General features: G+C 40.7%; 1 protein-coding gene and 1 long non-coding RNA gene across 9 annotated transcripts in view; both read right to left on the bottom strand.

The window, feature by feature from the left end:
• Nucleotides 1–243, bottom strand: part of LOC132220948 (uncharacterized) — a 34,300-nt gene extending 34,057 nt beyond the window's left edge. The window contains exon 1 of the long non-coding RNA XR_009449896.1: nucleotides 229–243. This is a non-coding gene — a long non-coding RNA (uncharacterized LOC132220948). The remainder of the gene's footprint in view (nucleotides 1–228) is intronic.
• A 7,055-nt stretch (nucleotides 244–7,298) lies between these two features.
• Nucleotides 7,299–20,414, bottom strand: part of RC3H1 (ring finger and CCCH-type domains 1) — a 72,266-nt gene continuing 59,150 nt past the window's right edge. For 5 of the 8 annotated variants that reach the window (XM_059674694.1, XM_059674696.1, XM_059674699.1 and 2 more), the window contains 5 exons: nucleotides 20,224–20,314; nucleotides 19,964–20,096; nucleotides 18,886–19,056; nucleotides 17,827–17,942; nucleotides 7,299–14,546 (listed from right to left, as the gene is read on the bottom strand). In XM_059674694.1, coding sequence (XP_059530677.1) covers nucleotides 14,396–14,546; nucleotides 17,827–17,942; nucleotides 18,886–19,056; nucleotides 19,964–20,096; nucleotides 20,224–20,314 — 662 coding nt within the window. In that variant the 3' untranslated portion in view covers nucleotides 7,299–14,395. Of the gene's footprint in view, nucleotides 14,547–17,826; nucleotides 17,943–18,885; nucleotides 19,057–19,963; nucleotides 20,097–20,223; nucleotides 20,315–20,414 lie in introns of those variants that run through there. The other 3 variants (XM_059674697.1, XM_059674698.1, XR_009449894.1) reach the window with 3 other exon arrangements.

The raw sequence follows: 20,414 nt of genomic DNA, 5'->3' as shown, positions 1-20,414 counted from the left end.
TCCGAAAATGCCTGGCTGAGGACAACTTTGCAGGATTTTTTTCCCCAGGGAACCAAACCGGGAGTAGAAAATAGGTGACTAGAAGTAGTCAAGTTGAATGTCTAGAAACTTCTAGACTTCTACCTGCTCAGTGTGATACCCTCTCTTTCTAGGTTTCTTTAGGGAGAGAGAGAAAGGGAGAGTCCATAGTGTGTCATTAGGGCAGAGAGAAGAGGAATATTCTGGAACAAGGTGCTACCTTCCGGCTTCTAAACCAACACCCCCGTGACCCAGACCAGGACACACGTGGTTACACCTGTGGCCCACAGATGGAACCTTCCCCTTAGCCCTGAAGTGACGGGAGGGGGACCAGTGCAGGGACCTCGGGGTGCACACCAGAACGTGCTTAAGGTAGCTGAGCTGGTTGGGAGACAGAACACAATCCTACGGGGGACTCGGGAGACAGAGTGCGGGGCAGATACAAACACACACCACGGCTGAAACACTCTAAAGGCAAACAAACCACATTACGGTTAGTGCGAATGGTCATTTTTACTTAGTTTAGTTATTGGGGAAACTAAATAAATTCAAACCAGCGGAGATGAAGGGCCCGTTTATATTTTTCTCTTCCTCCTAGTAAACAGCCCGAAACAGTCCCCCTAGGACTGCTGCAGCAGAGTTCACGAGACGCACCGTCTGTGACTGAGGACTCCTGGACGCTGGGACAGTCAGAGGAACTCTAGTGTTCTCTCTTCACTAGACAGAAATCTCTGTCTGGACTGAAGCCGTATCTAATTCTTGGCTGATGTAGACCCTGGACACCTTGAGGACTCCCATGAAGTGTGGGCAGTTGCTAGGAACTGTCCTAACCCCCTCATGCTTAGGGGCTCCTTGTCACTCCAGGTGAAAGACAATTGAAAAGCTTCGTGTCTTAGGTCCTATGAACACAAGAGTGCTACCTGTGCCAGTGGGCTCTGTCCTCGGGCCGGGGACTCCAACTGGGGAAGACAAGCAGCAATCACATAAAGAATCAGTATATACTTCTCATTAATTAATAAAGGCTTACTGTAGAAAATGTAAAAAAAAAAAAAAAAGAAAGAAGAAAAAGAAAAAAAAGTATCAGTATATACGCCTTGGCCGGTTTAGCTTAGTGGATAGAGCATTGGCCTGCGGACCAAAGGGTCCTGGGTTTGATTCCAGTCCAGGGCACGTACCTCGGTTGCAGGCTCCTCCCTGGCCTGGGCCCTGGTCAGGGCGTGTGCAGGAGGCAACCAATCGATGTATTTCTTCACATCGATATTTCTGTCTTCCCCCCTCTCTGAAAATCAATGGAAAAAATCCTTGGGTGAGAATTAAAAAAAAAAAATCAGTATATACTAAATAAATACATACCATATCAGTCAGGTTTTGATAAAGGCCATGGAGAAAAATACAACAGAGCCAGGGGTTAGACAGTGATGGGGGCCAGTGGGGAGGTTACCTTTTATAAAGGGTGGTAGCAAAGGGCTCCCTGGTGGGAATACAGAGTGCCATGTAACCCTTTGAAGGGAAATTTAGCAATACCAACATTACAAATGAATTTACCCTTTGAGGGGGGGAATCCCAATTCAGGAAATGTCTCCTACAGAGCTATCTGTGTGGGTATGAATGAGATTACCAATTGTAACAGCGACTGGGATAAACCAAGGTTCATCGCACACTGGAAAACTATGCGGCTGTCACAAGGGTGAGGGTCCTCAGTGTACTGACATGAAACGTCTCCGGGATAATCGAGTGGTGCTGTGTTACCTTTTACACAGCAAAGTGGGGAATGGTAGGGTGAGGGGTGGACAGACAGACGGGGTGGGAGTAAGACATCGCTGTGAACCTTCCTTTCCTGTTTTTGAACATGTCAAAGTTCAAAAGCTCTTGACTTTGTGAGCAAGAAGGATGTCATGTTGTATCCTACAGAGGGTTGGGGGGCAGGGGAGTTCCGGGGCGGCACCAAAGAGGAAGTTGAAGCATCTTAACTGACGTGTAATCACTAGCTGTCTGATCTTGGAAACAGGAGAAAAGGAGACTGAGAAGCCCACGTCAGTGTCTGCAGGTGGAATATAGGTGTTCAGGTGTGCCTGGGCTGGCAAAAACGTTTAGTAGTGTAGGATATTCCATCTTTACATTAGCTTAGGTCAAGTTCTTTAAATCTTTGAATATGATAATAGGCACCACTTTCAACACCTACTGTACATATATATGTTTATATAGAAAAGAACCTAGTTACCCCCTGGCCGGGTGGCTCAGTTGGTTAGAGCATCAGTCCCCTACACCAAAAGGTTGTGGGTTTGATCCCAGGTCGGGGCGCAAAGGGGAGGCAATCGATCAATGTTTCTCTCTCACGTTGATGTATCTCTCTCTCTCTCAAAAATCAATTTAAAAAATCCAGTTATCACAGAATGCTATAAAATAATATATACAAAATTTGGTTGTATTATCTTTATTATTGAATAAAGTACTTTTCAATAATAAAAATAATATAACAAGACTCCTTTTTATTAAATTCTGGTAAGATCAGCCCTGACCAGTTTGGCTCAGTGGCTAGAGCATCGGCCTGTGGACTGAAGAGTCCCAGGTTCGATTCCGGTCAAGGGCATGTACCTTGGTTGCAGGCACATCCCCAGTAGGGGGTGTGCAGGAGGCAGCTGATCGATGTTTCTAACTATCCCTCTCCCTTCCTCTCTGTGAAAAATCAATAAAATATATTTAAAAAAATAATAAATTCTGGTATGATCAAAGAAGACAGTTGGAGTGAATAGGACTGAATTCTGAAGAATAACCACAGTATGTTAATAAATGTATCAAAAATATTCAAGTCCAAGGCCTGTACTGATGTGCTAAGCCCAGATAAAATCATGAGCAAGTCAGCCTCACCGAAATGACTGGTACTGTCTGGAATTTCTAATGCCCCAGGTGACGGGAACATCCCAGGACGCCTGAGCGAAGCCCTGGCCTTGCCCTGTAATCACTAGCTGTCTGATCTCTCAACCTCTCAGAGGGTCAGAGATTTTAAGTCTCTCTATGGGGACAGAGGAACCACCTCTCAGGGATTTTGAAGGATTACAGATCATCCAATGGTCTATTGTTACCAAGTTAATACAGTTACACTTCCTCCAGGGAACACAGCTAAATTCTATTTCCAGCCTCCCCTACAGTTCAGTGGGGCCACAGAATTAAGTTCTGGGAGGTGGGATGTTGCTGCAAATGTGCTAAAATGTCCCCACAGCCCTCCAAGCTCTGCCTCCCACGTTCAGGCTAGATGCCCTCAGGACTTTGAAGTATTTATTCATCATCAAGCTCAGCTGCTAAATTGCTGCCCTCCTAGAAGACCCTCATTAGAGGATGAAGTGCACAGGAATTTGACCAGGGCTGTGGTCGTGCAGAAGTCAGCTGACACTGTCAAATACTACAGAAATGCGGTTGTGTGGTTTTCCTTTACCATCATTAATGACTCGCTTCGGAGTGGAACACAATATTAAAGGGGAACCCACCATCTGACAACTCAAGTGCCATTTGATCTGATTTGATTAATTAAGGTAACATTTAAGGAACACCTTTGTGTCAAGGACTGTTCCAGACACCAGGAATAGAATGGTACATTCAACATAGTCGCTGCCCTCATGTAGCAAATGTTCTAGTGAGTGAAACAGATAATAAGCAAACCAATTCACACACACACTTTAAAAAATCCTACTTACCATATATCAGGATCCTTGCTAAATGTTTTACAGGCATTTGCTTAATCATCCTCTTGTCAGGAAGATGCTACTATGCCCAGCTGACAGATGAGAAAACTGCTGTTCACCAGGCTTAAGAGCCAGCCCCCAACCTATGCAGCTGAGATTCAAACCCTGTCTGCCCGTCTCACAGGTCTCATGCTCCTACGGGACAGCCGAGGAGAAACGGTCCAGGTGAAACCTCAGTCCCCTTGTTCTCCTGGGGCCAGGTTACAACACGTCACCACCTGGTTCTCCTCTGGCTAGTCTCTACCAAGTTTGCCCACGTTTCCCCCAAAACCCAGGGCCCAGAAACGAACGCAGGCACTGCCACCTGTTCCTTTGGTTACCCACATTTTGTTAGAAAACATTTGTCTTGATTGGTGAGCACACAGTGCGATATACAAAACTTGTAGCACAGAAATCCATACCTGAAACCTATATGATCCTATTAACCAATGCCACCTCAATAAACATAAGGAAATGTCTGTCTCCGGTGCCCTTTCCAAATGAGGTTTTCACACCAGCCTTCTCATTGCACACAGAGTCCTTGCCTCTATCTAGATTTTTTTAAAAATATATTTTATTGATTTTTTTACAGAGAGGAAGGGAGAAGAATAGAGAGTCAGAAACATCGATGAGAAACATGGATCAGCTGCCTCCTGCATACCCCCCGCTGGGACCCCCGCCCTTGACCGGAATCGAACCTGGGACCCCTCAGTCTGCAGGCCGATGCTCTACCCACTAAGCCAAACCAGTTAGGGCCTCTATCTATATTTTGATCACCCAAACCCCTTTCCTCTTGGTTCATCCTAGGCTGGTTTGATGAGGAAAGGAAAAGATAAAAAAGCTCGTATGCAGGGCAGACTAACCTGGGTCTGCCTGCCTCTCTCTCCATCTCCACACACGCAGTGTCATCAGTATTCTGTGAAGTGCTGTAATAACTGTGCATATTTAAATCAAATTCTTCACGGGCTCTTACAGCTATTTCTGGAAGTGGAGGCAGCCTTAAGGACTTTTCTCAGGTAAATACTAGTTTTGGAAGAGGATACCTCACTTCTGTGTGGCCGAGTTTATCTCTATTCTGAGTGGAAACAAGATCGGAAGGAGCATATAGGAACCCTCTGCGTTGCTGTGTTCGGGGTCTGAGGAACCAGGGAGAATAATGTAGCATTCAGTCACCCCCTTTTCTTTAGGGTAGCAATAAAGTAAAAAATATCCCTCTTCCCCTTGCCCTGCCTCCGGGCTCAGCGGTAAGTCCTGTGAATAGGTAATTGAGTGGGTCCTGGCCATTGCCTCACATCCAGGCTGTTCTGTTCTTTTCTTTGGACTCAAGAGAAAGACCTTGGCGGGAACAAACAGAGGAGCAGGGCTCCTGCTGTGGTTACTGAGTAACTCCCAGCTGAACTCTTCCACGGAAATTCGGCAAAACATCTGGCACCCACACCACAGTCGCCTCCATCTCACTGGGGTTTCCAGTAGACCAGGCAGTTATGACACTAATTAAGGGGAAATAAAGTTTATCACACTAAGCCCTGCATTACCACCTGGGCAGCTTTCAGGGGAGCCTCTCAAAGCATGTCACAGGGATCTGTCCCAAGTCTCACAACCGTTAGAAAGTGCAGTTTTGGTTTCTGGGAAACCAAATCAAAACAAATATTTATTGAACATGTTCCGTGCCAATACCATTGGGTCTTCAGTTTACCTGCTACTCAATAAATATTTGTGTTTGAAGAAACCCTGGTTCGGAGTAGTTCTGACTTATTAATAGGAAGATACTTTAAATGCCTCCCAAGTGGAAAGTTATCAAGCAAAGTAAAAATGCTACTGATTCAGGGGAGGTGATGCCTTGCATGAACAGCAACACTGGGCAAGGGTATTCTAGACAGTTGCACGGAGTCTACGTCATTGCTTCTGATTTAGTCCAGCAAGTTGTAGGTGGTGAAGAGAAACAGAGAGACGGGCAGGAGGCAGAGCACAGAGCGGAGATGGTGGGAGAAATCCCTGGAGATAGGGGGTGGGTAAGACAGGTTGCCCAGCAGCAATAGGAAGAAACTCACAGTAAAGCCAACCATGTTTTCTGTGACTGGTGCCTGTTTCCTGCCTCTGCCAGGGCTGCTCTGGCCAACTTGACCAAGTCCGTTTGAGGGGTGAGGCAGAAAGGAGGGTCTAGGAATGGAAGTGGGAGGGCAGTTTCTATCCCATCAGGACTCACACCTGGTTTCAGGTCCTTCCCAAATGGCCAATACTGAACACCAGCAGATGCTACCTGGGCACAGGATGCTCGAACCCCAGGAATCACCTCTTGGGTGGCTACAGGTCAGCTCCACAGTAAATGGGCTGGAGGCAAACCCTTGAGCTGCTCACGGCTAGAGATAGGGGCCAGCCCAAGCTGCGAGCTGCGGAGGAAGCCGAGCCATGCCCTAGGTCCAAGAGTTCAGCAGGTCCCTAGCATGTTGTCAGAATAACAAAAGGCCCAGTCAGTTTGAGGGTAGCAAGGGCAAGCCTAGACCGAAGAAAACCATGTTGCTATTATCACCCTCAACAAAAATGTCATTCTCTGATATTATCTAATATCCAATAGTTAATCAACTCACTTTCCCAATCATAAATGCCTATGTACATTTTGTTTGTTGGAATCAGAATCCAAACAAAGTGTTGCAATTGATTCCAACATCTCTTAAGTGTCTTTGAAGCTGGACTAGTTCCCTCCCTTCTTTTTCTCATATTTAACCATGATCTCTAAGAAAAAATAAACCTACATTTATTCTCTAATTGCAAGGAATGGCTAATGGGTGGGGGTTTCAGGACAATTAGAAGACGTCATAAGAATGGAAAGATAAAAACTGTACCAGGAAGGTACCCAGAGCAGGTCCATGTTGCTTAACCATAAAGAAGGTCCTTGAGCCCAGCGCCGAATCCCCGCCCCGCGGTGGGGCGCGGGAAATGTGGCGTACGGAAGACCCACTCCCCGGCGCCGCTCGTGGGGGGCCCAAGTCCTTCTGATCGAGGCCCAGCCCGTGGACGGTGTGAGGCCGGTAGCGGCCCCCGGCGCGCCGGTCCCGGGTCTTCCCTGAGTCGGGTTGCTTGGGAATGCAGCCCAAAGCGGGTGGTAAACTCCATCTAAGGCTAAATACCGGCACGAGACCGATAGCCAACAAGTACCGTAAGGGAAAGTTGAAAAGAACTTTGAAGAGAGAGTAAAAAAAAAAAAAAAAAAAAAAAAAAAAAAAAAAAAGAAGGTCCTGAGTTAGGAGAAGCCACCAAAGCCAGGACTTAGCTGTTGAGTCATGAGGTCTCATGGAACCCTGACTGGCCCTGAGCTCTGAGAACATTACCTTATTCCTCGTGTGCAATCACTGTGTAATGAATGAAGGAATCTGGGCAGCAGTATACTTAAGGTTGGACTAACTCCTGTGATCTCTCTGCAAAACTGGTTACTACAAATATGTGTTTGCTTGTGTGCATGATCTACTGCTTTATTTTTAACCTAAAAAAGAAAAAAAGATGTAAGGAATTAATCCCATGGTTAGAATAAATTGACAGACTCATTTACAACACAGACTACAGTTTCTCATTAATTTATCATTTAATATAAATGCTGACAGAAAGCAGATAAAGACCTTGTAGACACTTTCATATATTTACAAACCAAAAGGTGAATCACCTCCTTCTACTTGTTAAAATGATCCTTTTATCTGCAACTCATGGGAGCCCTAAACACTAATTAGAAGCAACATGAGGCTGAGTCAGTTTCCAAGGTAATAAAGGAAGGAAATAGCATTTTAACAAAATGTGGCATCTTTGATATAAACAACATGCACACAAATAATACTAAATTGAAAAAGATGGCCCTAATCCTTTCAAAAGCCTGCGACAAGCAGAACACACCCTTACTCGCACCCCAAGTTCTGCTGCCCCAAATACCATCCTACTACTATATTTTTCCACTTCACTTGATAAAAAATTGGAACTCTAAACAGATTTAAAGGGAGGAAAATGGTTCATTTCAAACGGGGTTCTTTTCCTTATTCCAAAAGGACTTCCAGGAAACAAAGTCTTCAAATAAGACTTTAGTTTGCCAAATGCTAAGAAATTATTCACACCCTGTGAAATTACAACCCATTGTCCATCTGTCTTCACTTTTTCTTTTTAAGTTGGAAATACCTGGAAAAAAGTAAAATTTCATAAACTTCAGCAATTTAAAAATCAGCTATGACTTTAAGGCTCAGTACTTTTATTTCTGAACAGGTGGTGGAGGCAGGCAAGAAAGAATAGGGAGCAGAGGCAAGGAAAAAATAGGAATAATACGAATACAAGATTTTTAAAAAAGTATTTAGTCTAGCAATGATTTTTAACAGGAAATTTAAATTTCACTATGCAAAACTGTGATTTCATGAAATCATTCATAATCTGACTCAAATCTCATGGGCTCCTTTATTGACCTAGATTATTTTGTCTTGTTAAATATACCTCTGTAGGGCACAATCACATACAATCAATACGATTGGTAAATTACACAAGCTCTATCCCAAGCAAGTATGCATCAATGTTAAAAAGTTATTTTAAAAACAAAAACAAAATAAAATCCACCCAAAAAGGTGATAATGACTGCAGAATGTCTCGGGGAGACTGGTATGAGCCTAAAGACCAAATTGACCATAGTCAGGGGAACAGGGCAGCTGGGGTGACAAGGAAGAGACCACACACAAGAAGAGGAATCTCACAACTGGAAAATGTTAAATGGGTGAAAGGTTTTGTCCATTATCTTAATCTACTTTTCCACTGTTCTTGTTTCAAAAAGTCATAGATTCATCATAAAGTAAGATAATGAGGCCCATGCATCAATGAATAAAATGGGGGGGAAAATTTCCCCCCTACTTTCTTTCATTCCCAGAAGGTGGGAAGAGAAGGAGAAAGGGGACAATGAAAACTTAGTCAATACACCTGTTAAAAGTAGTCCCCAGGGCTGTGTATTAGTTGAACAGAGGATGTAAAAATAATAAACAAGTTTAAACTGCCTTCAAATTTGAGGAATATTTTACAGGATGGTTCAGATATGATAGCAAGAAGTGATTTTTTAAAATCAGGAAAACAAAACAACCAGAAAACCAATTATTCACCCAATAGTTTTTTTCCATCCTTTTCTACATCCTTTCATGCACCAGCTGGGGTGGAGTAAGAGGCTACCTGACAGTTTCCAGTTATAAGATGACTCTCTGAGTGTACAACCTGGAATGGATGCCAAAGACTTGTGAGCTCTGTCTACTTAGAGTTAAACAAAACAAAACAAAACAAAACAAAACAAAAAACCCCAACCAACCAGAAACAGTGAGACCTCAATACAAGAAAATAACTCACCTTATGTTGTATATAATATACTAACTCCACAGGATTTTGTTTTTCTAAATATACATTTTTGTACACAATACTGTCTTGAGGTTTAAGTTCTCTCTCTTGGGTTATTGTGCCTATTTTCTTGTGAAAATAAAGGTTATTACCCTAGGGATGTTTTGCTCAGGAATAAAGTTTAGGGGAAATTCAGTGTTTGTCTGAAAGTTCAGAGGCTCTGAAAACAAGGATTCCAGTGGTAGGTAAGTACCTATATCACAATAGGATTTCAAAAGGCTCTTTACCCAGCTGGTTCAGTGCAGTATTGAAAATCCACCCAATTAGTAGAAGGTGTTACTTCTTCCTGGTGGTGGCAGTTTCCTGTTCTTAACATAACTAGTATTACTTCTCAATTATACTCTAATACATGTGAAGTATCTTTAGCAGTCAAAACAATCTTAAAAAACAAATCTTAAGTTGGTATTTACTATAATTAATAGTACCTTTTGACAAAAACAGCTTTTTCAAGTGACTCAGAAATGTTAAATGAAGAATTAAAATATATATATTAACTGCAACCCACCTACAACTCCCAATAAGTCATTTCAGCAGGAAAATTTCATAAAGCTGAGCTAAAACAACAAATAAATATAAAACTCACAGCTGCCCAAGGTAGGGAGAATGTGGACCTGCAAACAGGCACAGGGGTAAAATGACGACAGCAGCAGACTGCTTGCTTGTCCAATCCTGAATGCTGAGTGACTGTTTTAGTTTAAGAGCTCTAATTTTCCTCTAAAAGGACAGGCTAATTTTTTTAGGAAGAGAACACTATAATAATGTAACATCAAATAAAAAATAAACAAAGTTGGACTCTAATAAGGTAAAAATCTAAGCAAGCACTGCAATTTCCAGGCAGGTTAATTTTTCCTTAAAAGTAACCGGGCCTTTGCTTTTAATGATATATAAATCATTACGGGTGCTTTTTACAGATAGATTTTATGTATGAAACCTTTACTCAATCCTTTAAAATGAGCAAAAACAAAGTGGAAGAAGGATGGTAAGACCTCCACCCATCACCATTTATATACATGAAATAGCCACCACATACTCTTTAGTGAAAAGAACCTATTTTTCTTGGAATGTGATAATCTGACATATACAGCCCATAGTTAATTATGTCTCACCAGCCCATGACTTAACCATAGTGATAGGAGACTGTTCTTTAGGTACAAGTTAAAAAAAGCAAAAACACACAAGATGCTATCATGACAAAACAGTCTCAAAAAGAAGGGAAGGGACCACTTACACATAATATTATTAAAGATATTCCCTGATGAAAGAGAAACTGATGAATTTTCATTACTTTTACATTTTATAAGGCCAGCTAACTTTATCAGTTAACTTTAGATAAATCTTACACAGTACAATCAACTCACAAATACTTAAAGGTTACACAATCAAAATGGCTACTATTTTCCCCAAACCAAAACAGAGTAAAGCACAAGTCTTTGGCTCTCCTTTAAAAAAAGAAAAACAAAAACACCCCAGCAGGTTACCATTCTGAACCAGACCTTTGTTTGCCTACCAGTAGGGCAAATACCACATTTGTGCATCACTGAGTAATAACACCATTAGAAAAGGCAACTTCACAGAAGTTATTGGCTAAGCGAATTCATTTGAATGCTCTGTTTTGAGGCAGCAAACTGTCACTGTTGCAGATTGGGGAGGGCAGTGGGTAAATCAAGGGGAATTTGCAAGATAGAAAAGGGCCAGAAAATAAAAGAGAAAAACAACTTTGAGCTTCAACTCTGAAGGTCTGATGAAGTTATACATTCAAGATAGCAAATAAGAATCATACCAATTTTATGTCTTTTAGAAAAAGCAAAAGGATAAATACATGGGAACAGTGAGGCGAAGGGAAGGGGAACGGATGGGAGAAGGGACTCAGCCACATTAATGCTGTACCAGATAAATTGTGTACATTCTGAGTAGCTGAATATTTGTAGCTGGCATTAGAAATAGTGTCTTGTCATTTGAATAAGGTTAGTAGGAACCTCTGCTGTAACTAACTTTTGATTAGAAAAGTAACAAGGAATGGATCTTTGGTTACGTTAGCCTCTGTAAAATAGCCAAGACAGGGCAAGCTACTGGACTTACATGGTGATAGTATCTATCAGTAAGGCAAAAGAGCTACACATAAGTCAAGAAACTGAATCCATATCTCTGAATCCATATCTTCAGTACTTCTACACTTTTCCAGAGACTCCTTAAAAAAAGAGGAAGTCAAAGTACTTTTATATTTCTAGCTATAAAATTATGGTCTTACTTGAACAGGAGTGAACACAGTGCTTATTATTCCCACCTTGGCCCTCTCAGAATTGTTCCAATCTGAGATGTCCAAGTCTTGATTTTGAATTCAGTGAAAGCAAGTAGTCATTTTCAGAAGAAATTAATATTTTAATAAGTAGAAAGCATAAGAACTTATTTCCTATCTGACAGGTTTAATCTCTTATTTCTAATGGCATAAATTTTAGAAGCTAGAAAAAATCAATGCCTTTCACAGATTTTGACCAAAATAGGTGTTAAACAGTCAAGCACTTTTTGCCACTTTCCCTTACAGGCTCATATATCATAAAGTAAATCACAGAGAAAAGGAAAAAAGAACCCCAAATTTTGAGGCTTTATCCTAACACTGCTTGTGAGCACTAGGAAAGCTTTAAGAATACCCAGGAGGTGGGCTACAGGCACATGGACAATATACTACTCCCCTGCCTTTCCATGCAGCCAGCTTGCCTCAAGAGTGTGGGACCTTAGAGAGGTACAGCGAGAATTAAGGCTACAATTTAAGAGATCTTCCTACCCCCCAAATAAATATACCTTAAAAAGTGAAAAACTATTTTAAATCAATTCAAAACAGTGGCTTTCCTGGTTTTGTTCAGAAAAGGAACACTGTATAAATTAATCCCTGTTCCTGGCTAGTTTGGAGTATCAAAATGGTGATAGCTAGAATGAGAGCGTTTGAAGGCCACAGAATAACAGAAGCTATCAGGCGTGGTAATAGATACCCCAATGGAATTTTACTTATTCTGAACTTTAACAAAATCAATATCCTTAAGTTTCATTTTGAGTTCCAAATTGAACATGTTAACATGTCCAAAGGAGAAGATCTGCCCAATTCTGCCCACAGAAGCTTGCAGGCCAAGAATGTTGCCTTTTATGGTTGTCTATATAGAAAAATGAAAAGTATTGGGGTTCTGTCAGACACACAGCTTCTCTCCTTCTCCCAAAAAACAATAAACACTTAAAGAATAAATATAAGGGGGTTTTAAGCAAAACAAAAAAAGCACAAAAGTATATTAACAAAACAGAAGAATATGGATTTCAAATGAAAAAAAAAAGCCTCATCTTCATTCAGTGCTTCTACCTCCCAATCAGTCATTTTATCGCAACAGCTGCGCTCATGCGAAAAAATCCTTAAAACATACCCAATATATATACAGATATAGCTATGTATATATGTATATATATATATAATATATATAAATTTTTATTTAAATAAAAAAGAAAGCTCGAATCCCAAGCCAATATGTGTATATCAAATCCTTGACCAGCCAGGTCTGTAGGGCATAATCAAATTCAATGTGAAATAGTATATAAACACGGTGCCTTGACTGGGCAAATTAAATAATCGCTACTCAAAAGAGTGTTCTGTTTGGACTCTCCTACTGGTAGGCAATGGCAGGACTGAATTACCCCCCTCCCCCCAATTTGTTAACATTATGATGGACACAGAGCTTAGACTGAGGTTATGACCTCAGCAGGAGTTAAGGGTTAAGAAAATAAGAAACAAGAAAAATACAAACTCTTGCTTTTACCCAACCAAAGCAATGCAGTAACATTACATAACCAGTGCTTTCTGTTTTAGTAGTATAATCCAGAAAGGGAAATTATAAAAAAATCAGGCAAACAGGGATGGGGAGAGTGACTATATCCAATAATCCCCACCTAGCATGGTTTATAGGGTTTTAGTTCAGTACAGACATGGGCCATCAGAATATGTGCAGCAGAACTAACCAAATTCTTCTTTATTCTTTTTAACATTTTCATGAAGAATCTTTTCAGTATTGTAAAACCAAGTCTCTGGAAATTAACCTGTAGGTACTTCTACCTATTTGTGCTAATGATTCTGAACACCAACAACTGATCAATTCAGAAACTATTCCCAGGATCCAGGCAAACCTCTGAAAGCCAGGGGCACCAGTATTTAGGGATTTTATTTTATATTTTTGGGTTTTGAGGGTAAAATAAAAGAATTCAGTGAAATAATGTGGCTCTGTCCATTTTAACTTGAATTCAAGTATTGCAGTTTTAAAACATTGTTGATTGTGCTGTGCTGGTTTTTTAGCATTCTCTGATTTCATCCGAAGTTCAATTTAGAAAAGCACAGGTCCAAATTTCCAACCATCAGCTCAAAGTAGGTTATACACTAACCAAGTATTTCCAGTGCTGACAAATTAGAGTTCATTCTTAAAATAATCTCCATATAAATCTAACCAACAATCTGAACACTGGCTCTGCTTTCAGATTATGTTAAGAGAATGAAAGGGTTCCATGACATGGACATGAGGACTTCAAAACTTGTCTGGCAATTATCTCTGAAAAGTTAAAAACAAAACAAGAAATGAAACCCCCCTGAACAAAAATACGTTTGAACAAAATAGGAAACATACTTAACACAGGAAGGCAGTGACCCAGAGAGGAAAGGATAATCATGGCTTCCAAATGACAGCTCTCAGAAACCTTGGTTTGCTGCACATTTTCTAACTGGTCTGTTACTGTCTTTTTGTTTATCAGGCACCAGAGGATTCTTAGAAAGGCTGGTGCTTTTTGTCTGTTTTAATTTATGGGGTTGTGATAGTGGGAAAGGACTGCAAGGCAGGAATTATACACTGGGTATGTAATAATACCAAAATACAAGAAAAACCTACTTCATTAAGATCATACAATTAATCAAACAGAGTGTATATATAATATCTTCTTTTTTTTAAAGCCCTGGATCCAAGGCGTCCAAAGTTATTAAAATAAAGTTCATTCACAGAACAAAAACAAATTTAATCTGAATTGCTTGCAGATACTGCTAATTTTCTTTTTCTTTAAATTAAAAAATGCATTAATGTGATCTATGTGCAGGGTTTGTTTTTAGTAGTGGTGTTTGTGCACATTGCCTCCGGTGCTTTCCCTGGACTTCTCTGACCACTCTCAGAGAAGAAGTTTAGAAGTTATCGTTCTGCTACCCTACGTCCTACAAATTGATTCGTAGCAGAACTCCTCATATTTTAGGGAGCAGAACTGGGTGTAACTCCTGATCTCTGGGAGTCATTGTTGTCTCCTCCTCCTTCAGGGTCCTCTGATAGGTTCAGAGAGCTGGTCTTGTTTGATAGGAGGCTGATATTCTCTTGTGTCAAGGCTGACCCATTCGGCACATCACTGTTAACATTAAAAAAAAAAGAAAGAGTTGGAATTTTTAAATAGGAGATAAAATGATTATTTAGTAGAATAAAATCAACAGGACTGTTCTTTCAGTAGTATGAAGGCTAGGAATGGCTTTCAAACTTTAATTTACAGCTCTATATCCATGCTTTAGCACAGAGGTTCTCAAACTAAGGCTAGCTGCTGCCAGTTTTTGTAAATAAAGTTTCATTGGAACACAGCCTGCCTGTTTGTTTACATAGTGTCTATGGCTGCTTTCACACTATAATGGCAGAATTGAGAGTTTTGACAGAGACTGTAAAACACAGTATTTACAATATGGCCTTTAAGAAAAATAATGCATGGGTTTAAATAGCCAAACTCTAAGCATGAAAGCGACAAGGCATTAGCAATTATCTATATATGTAAAAGCCTAAGCGACCATTATGACCGGTCAACTGCTCGACCAGTTGCTATGATGACACACTGACTACCAGGAGGCAGATGCTCAATGCAGGAGCTACCCCCGGTGGTCAGTGCGCTCCCACAGCCAACCTCCCACAGTCCCTCCCCTTGGCCAGCAGGCCCTGTTCAGCTCAGATCACCGTCCAGGCTGAGGGACCCCACTGGTGCACAAATTTGTGCACTGGACTTCTAGTTGTTATATATTGTCAGGAGGGCAACTCAGGACTATGTGTCAGCAGTCTCAAAATGTTCTAAGGGAATACTTAAAGATGTACAAAGAATTAACTTCAGGAAGAACCAAGAAGGTGGTATAAGGTATAAACCTGTATGTGCTGCCCCCCACAACAACATTAAAACTACAACTATAAGACAAAGCAGCTATCATCCAGAACCATGGGAAAGCTGGCCGAGTGGAAGTTCTACAACTAGAAGGAAAGAAAAAAGTGCATTGAGACCAGGTAGGAGGTGCAGAGGCACCAAGAACAGAGGTACAAAGACGTGCACCAGGAGGCTGCACCTGGGTGTGTGATTTTTTTCAATCGGAAGGGGATACAGACTCTCGAATGCACTGAACTCATTTACGGGGAAACTCTGGGGACCCAGACTCCTACGGGGAGAAACTGGACTGTCTTGCAGCGGGTCGGAAAGCGAGAGTGGCTTTCTCACAGAGCTGCTCGCAGGAATCATTGTTGCTGTGGGGGTGCGGGACTCGGGACACAGAGACGCGGAGTCGCGAAGACGGCTGATGACAGCCATTGCTGTTTGCTCCGCCCTGGTGATTCTCTGAGAACCCGCCCCACTCAATTTACATCCCCATCCAACCTGTGCGCAGCAGGGCAAGGGAACCGCCTGCCCTTTTGCAGCCTAACCTAACAAACTGCAGCTGGGTCACAGAGCTCCAAAACTTCCAAACCCCAAACAAAGAGGAGAAATCTGCTGATATCGCTGTAGCTCCTGCTGGGTGTACTCACACAGTGGTCGACTTAGAGATCCAGGAGCCAGGGTACCCCTGGTCAGATACCAGATTTCAAGTCCTCACATCCATAAGGGACACACTCAAGAAGCAGACTCAATGAGCACCAAAGCCCCACTGAAGCAAGTCCTACCCCATAAGGGTGTCTCCAGCACAGCAGTTCTTCCACTGTAGACACAGCGGGTCCTCGCACTCAGCCAAAAATGCAGAGACAAAGAAACATGTCACAAATGAAAGAAATGGAGGAAAGCAAACTAATGGAGGACACAGAGTTCAAAACCACAGTTATAAGACTACTCAAGAATCTTCTACGAATCTCCGAGGAACTTAGTGAGACCTTTAAGGATCTTAATGAGAATGCCAAAAACACGGAAAAGGACTAGTCAGAAATTAAACATACACTGACTGAAATTAAAAATAATAAACAGAGATCCAACAGCAGACTAGAGGATCCCAAGAATCAAGTCAAAGATTTGAAATATGAAGAAGCAAAAAACACCCATCCGGAAAAGCAAAACGAAAAAAGAATCCAAAAATACGAAGATAGTGTAAGGAGCCTCTGGGACAACTTCAAATGTACCAACATCCGAATTATCGGGGTGCCAGAAGAAGAGAGAGAGCAAGATACTGAAAGCCTATTAGAAGAAATCATGACAGAAAATTTCCCCTACCTGATGAAAGAATAGATTTACAAGTCCAGGAAGTGAAGAGAACCCCAAATAAGAGGAATCCAAAGAGGACCACACCAAGACACATCATAATTAAAATGCCAAGGGCTAAAGACAAAGAGAGAATCTTAAAAGCAGCAAGAGAAAAACAGTTAGTTATCTACAAAGGAGTACCCATAGGACTGTCAGCTGATTTCTCAACAGAAACCATGCAGGCCAGAAGGGAGTGGCAAGAAATATTCAAAGTGATGAATACCAAGAACCTACAACCAAGATTACTCTACCGGGTAGAGTCTACCCAGCAAAGCTATCATGTAGAATTGAAGGTCAGATAAAGAGCTTCACAGACAAGAAAAAGCTAAAGGAGTTCATCACCACCAAACCAGGATTATATGAAATGCTGAAGGATATTCTTTAAGAAGAGGAAGAAGAAGAAAAAAGGTAAAGATAAAAATTATGAACAACGAAGTGACAACAAATAAATATCTATCAACAAGTGAACCTAAAAATTAAGTCAGAATAAACTGGTGAATATAATAGAAGCAGGGGCATAGAAAGGGAGTGGACTGACAATTCTTGGGGGGAAGGAGGTGTGGGGGGTGCGGGAAGAGACTGGACAAAAATCTTACACCTATGGATGAGGGCAATGGCAGGGGGTAAGGGCATGGGGTGTGGTGGGAACCAGGTGGAGGGGAGCTATAGGGGGAAAAAAGAGGAACATCTGTAATAATCTGAACAATAAAGATTTATTAATGAAAAAAAGAATTAACTTCAATATCGTTTACTGCAGGGTGGTTCACAATATCTGACAGGTATCTTTCCAAACCTGTAGAAGAATTATTAGATGACATGGAATAGAACAAATTAAAAACCAGGGAGATGGAATGGTGGGTGGGTCTTGAAAGAAGCTAAATGCCCACATTTTTTAAAAAAGACTAGAAAGGTATACATCAAAATGTAAACATTGTTTTTTCAAATAAATTAAAAAGCAAGGGAAAGAAGGAAATGTAACCAGTCTTAACAGATAATTCAATTTTGGATCTGTTCTAAAATAAAATTTTAGACCCCTAAATTTATGTGAAAATATTCTTTCTCAATGTATACAGAACAATGACACTTTAAAAATCAAATCATTGGGGTATTTCTGTCATGACTGTGTAATATATGACTATGCAAATGACTCTTTCTTTACCTGAATGTCAATGTAAGATCCTCGGTTGGAACCTTAGCTTGTGGTTCTGGTTGTCCATTTTCTGCTTGCTTACTTGTATTCAATTTGCTTTTCATATCCAGAGAACACTGGTTCTCCTTAAGAGAAGGAAAGAGAAGGAAATAAATTCAATTAGCTTCTATTTAATGGTGCTAATGGAAGAGAGATCAAACAGAGATAATAGAAACTGATGATCCAGAAATCACATAGTTTTGTAAAATGACTAAAGAAACAGGCAGACTAAAAGAGAGACATACACAATAGAGTACAATCCAATTGTTCACTACCCAAGCTGAACAATAAGGGGGAGAATGCCTCAAGTTAACATGGAAATATCTCACATAAATGAGGACTTAGAAAAAGCAAGCCAAATATAAAATCTATCTATAATCTACTTAATGAAAACAGAAAAACTGCCCCATTTATTTGCTTAGAAAAAATGTGAAAGCTACACAACAACAAAGTCAGTTACATGCAAGCTGGGGGACTGGTTCAATCCCCTAAGATTCAAAATTTACCGAAATGGACGTTAGTACACTATGAAGCAAAGCCTAAGCACATCCATGGATATAATGCCACAGGAAAGGGTGTGTAGATTGTATCCCATAAGAAAAGCCAGATCATCAATAACAAGGGCTATGAAAACTAGAATGCTATTTGGTAACATGTAGTACATCTTTATATAACATGACAATATCAGCAAAATCATAAACAACACACTCCCACTGCTTCCTTCATCAGTAATGTTTAACAGAAATGTAGTAACTTCCAAGTACCTGCCTTGTTTTCCCTAAACGTTTTTTTGTAATGCAGAATCCCAACACAAAGAACACAGTCAAATCAAAAGGGAATGAGGAGAGGAATGATAAAATAGGATGAAAGCCCGTCTTCATGAGACTTATTCTAAGCATTTATTACTCCTTGGAGTGCCTTGGGGTGATGATTCTACAGTTCTGGGTGATTCTACAACTCTAGAGCTATGAGTTCCATGACGGACGTTTTCCTTCTACCTTCCCTTTCTTTTCCCACCGCAACACTCACCAAACTCAGTTCCCGGGTTCTCTTCCCGATTTCCCTTTCCACCTGGTGCAGTTCCAAGCTCAACTGCTCACTTGAGATCATTCCAGGCCATTTTGGAGGTGGTGGTGGTGGCTGTGACTGAGCTGCCAGGGTGTTCACCTCCCTCTGCAACACCAGCCTGTTACTAACAGCCTAGTGCATGAAGCCAAGCACATACACAATTCAACACATTTCACACCATGCACAGAAAGGCCAGGCCCGATTTCAGACCACAGCCAAAAGCAGCTTATCACTCAGGTATTTGCAATAAAAATGGTGCAACTGTAAGATACTGTCTCTTTCTTTGAGTACTATGTGAAAATAAAAACATAGAGGATTTAAACTTAGTGAATAGTAATTTGATCTTAGGTATAAGTAGCTCTTAAAGAAGTCAGCATTAAATGTACATTCCTCCCCCTTTTTATTTACATTTTTCTGAAGTAAATCCTTTAATTTCAATGAAATCTCATTAATGGCAAGGAAGGACCTTTAACCACAGTTGAGTTAAATATGTGATAAGCTTCCAAATGATGGTGATATTCTTTTGGGACAGAAAATGGGTCTAGAAATTTCAACTAAGATAAAACCATAAATCAGCAGCAACACTGAATTTGGAGTTTGAAGACCTGGGCTCATGTTTCAATCTCTGTAAAACTAAAAAACTTCAACTAAAAAAGGGTAATAATAACATCTTGCTAACATACCTGTCAGGGACATTGTATGAATCAAATAACATGTGATAACTTATAAACTAAAAGAACTATATTTATGAAGGTGCTATTATTATACAGAGACTATTTTTAAAAGTCAAAGATCTAAGCTATTTTTAAAATATGTATAAATAAATGCTGGGACTTAAAGAATATAAGACAAATTTTAAAAAGTTAAAGAAATATAAGAAATTAAAAACCAATTTTAAGTAAAAGCACATGTTGATAAATATCTATTGTGAAAATTCAGATAACCTGTCTTCTATCCTCAAGTAATAAAATAAAGATCCTCCTAAAATCTTTGAGCACTCTTCAAAAACTAGAGTAAAAAAATATCTATAGGCTGGTACCTCTAGTCCACGTAGCTGGGTCTGTTGGCTAATTTGATGGTTTAGCTGCTGCAATTCTAGTCGTAGCTGTTCCCTGTCAGCAGATGGAAGGGGTTTGCCATGACTGGCCACTTCTGACATGGATATTCTCTCCCTTTGGTGGGAAAGAAAGCATGGAACAAATTACAATGTTTGCTTTTAAAAAATACTAACTAGAAAAACAAAATAAGAGAAGTTGAATAATTTTAAAGGTTTGTAAAAGTAAAAAGAATGACTCATACCTTTCACTGAAGTGTCCCTGAGAAGGTATGTTTTGATGAGGTGAGTAGGGAGAACCTCCCCAGCCACCATGGGTTCCATATGGACTGTAATCTGTAAGAGAAGAGTAACTCACTGTAGAGCAACACAATCCACAGATTTGATTCTCCTGGGGCCGTGGTCGGCAAACTGCGGCTCACGAGCTACATGCAGC

This window comes from Myotis daubentonii, chromosome 18 (assembly GCF_963259705.1).
Source record: "Myotis daubentonii chromosome 18, mMyoDau2.1, whole genome shotgun sequence".
Lineage (NCBI taxonomy): Eukaryota > Metazoa > Chordata > Mammalia > Chiroptera > Vespertilionidae > Myotis > Myotis daubentonii.
This window is presented reverse-complemented; position numbering and strand designations above follow the sequence as displayed.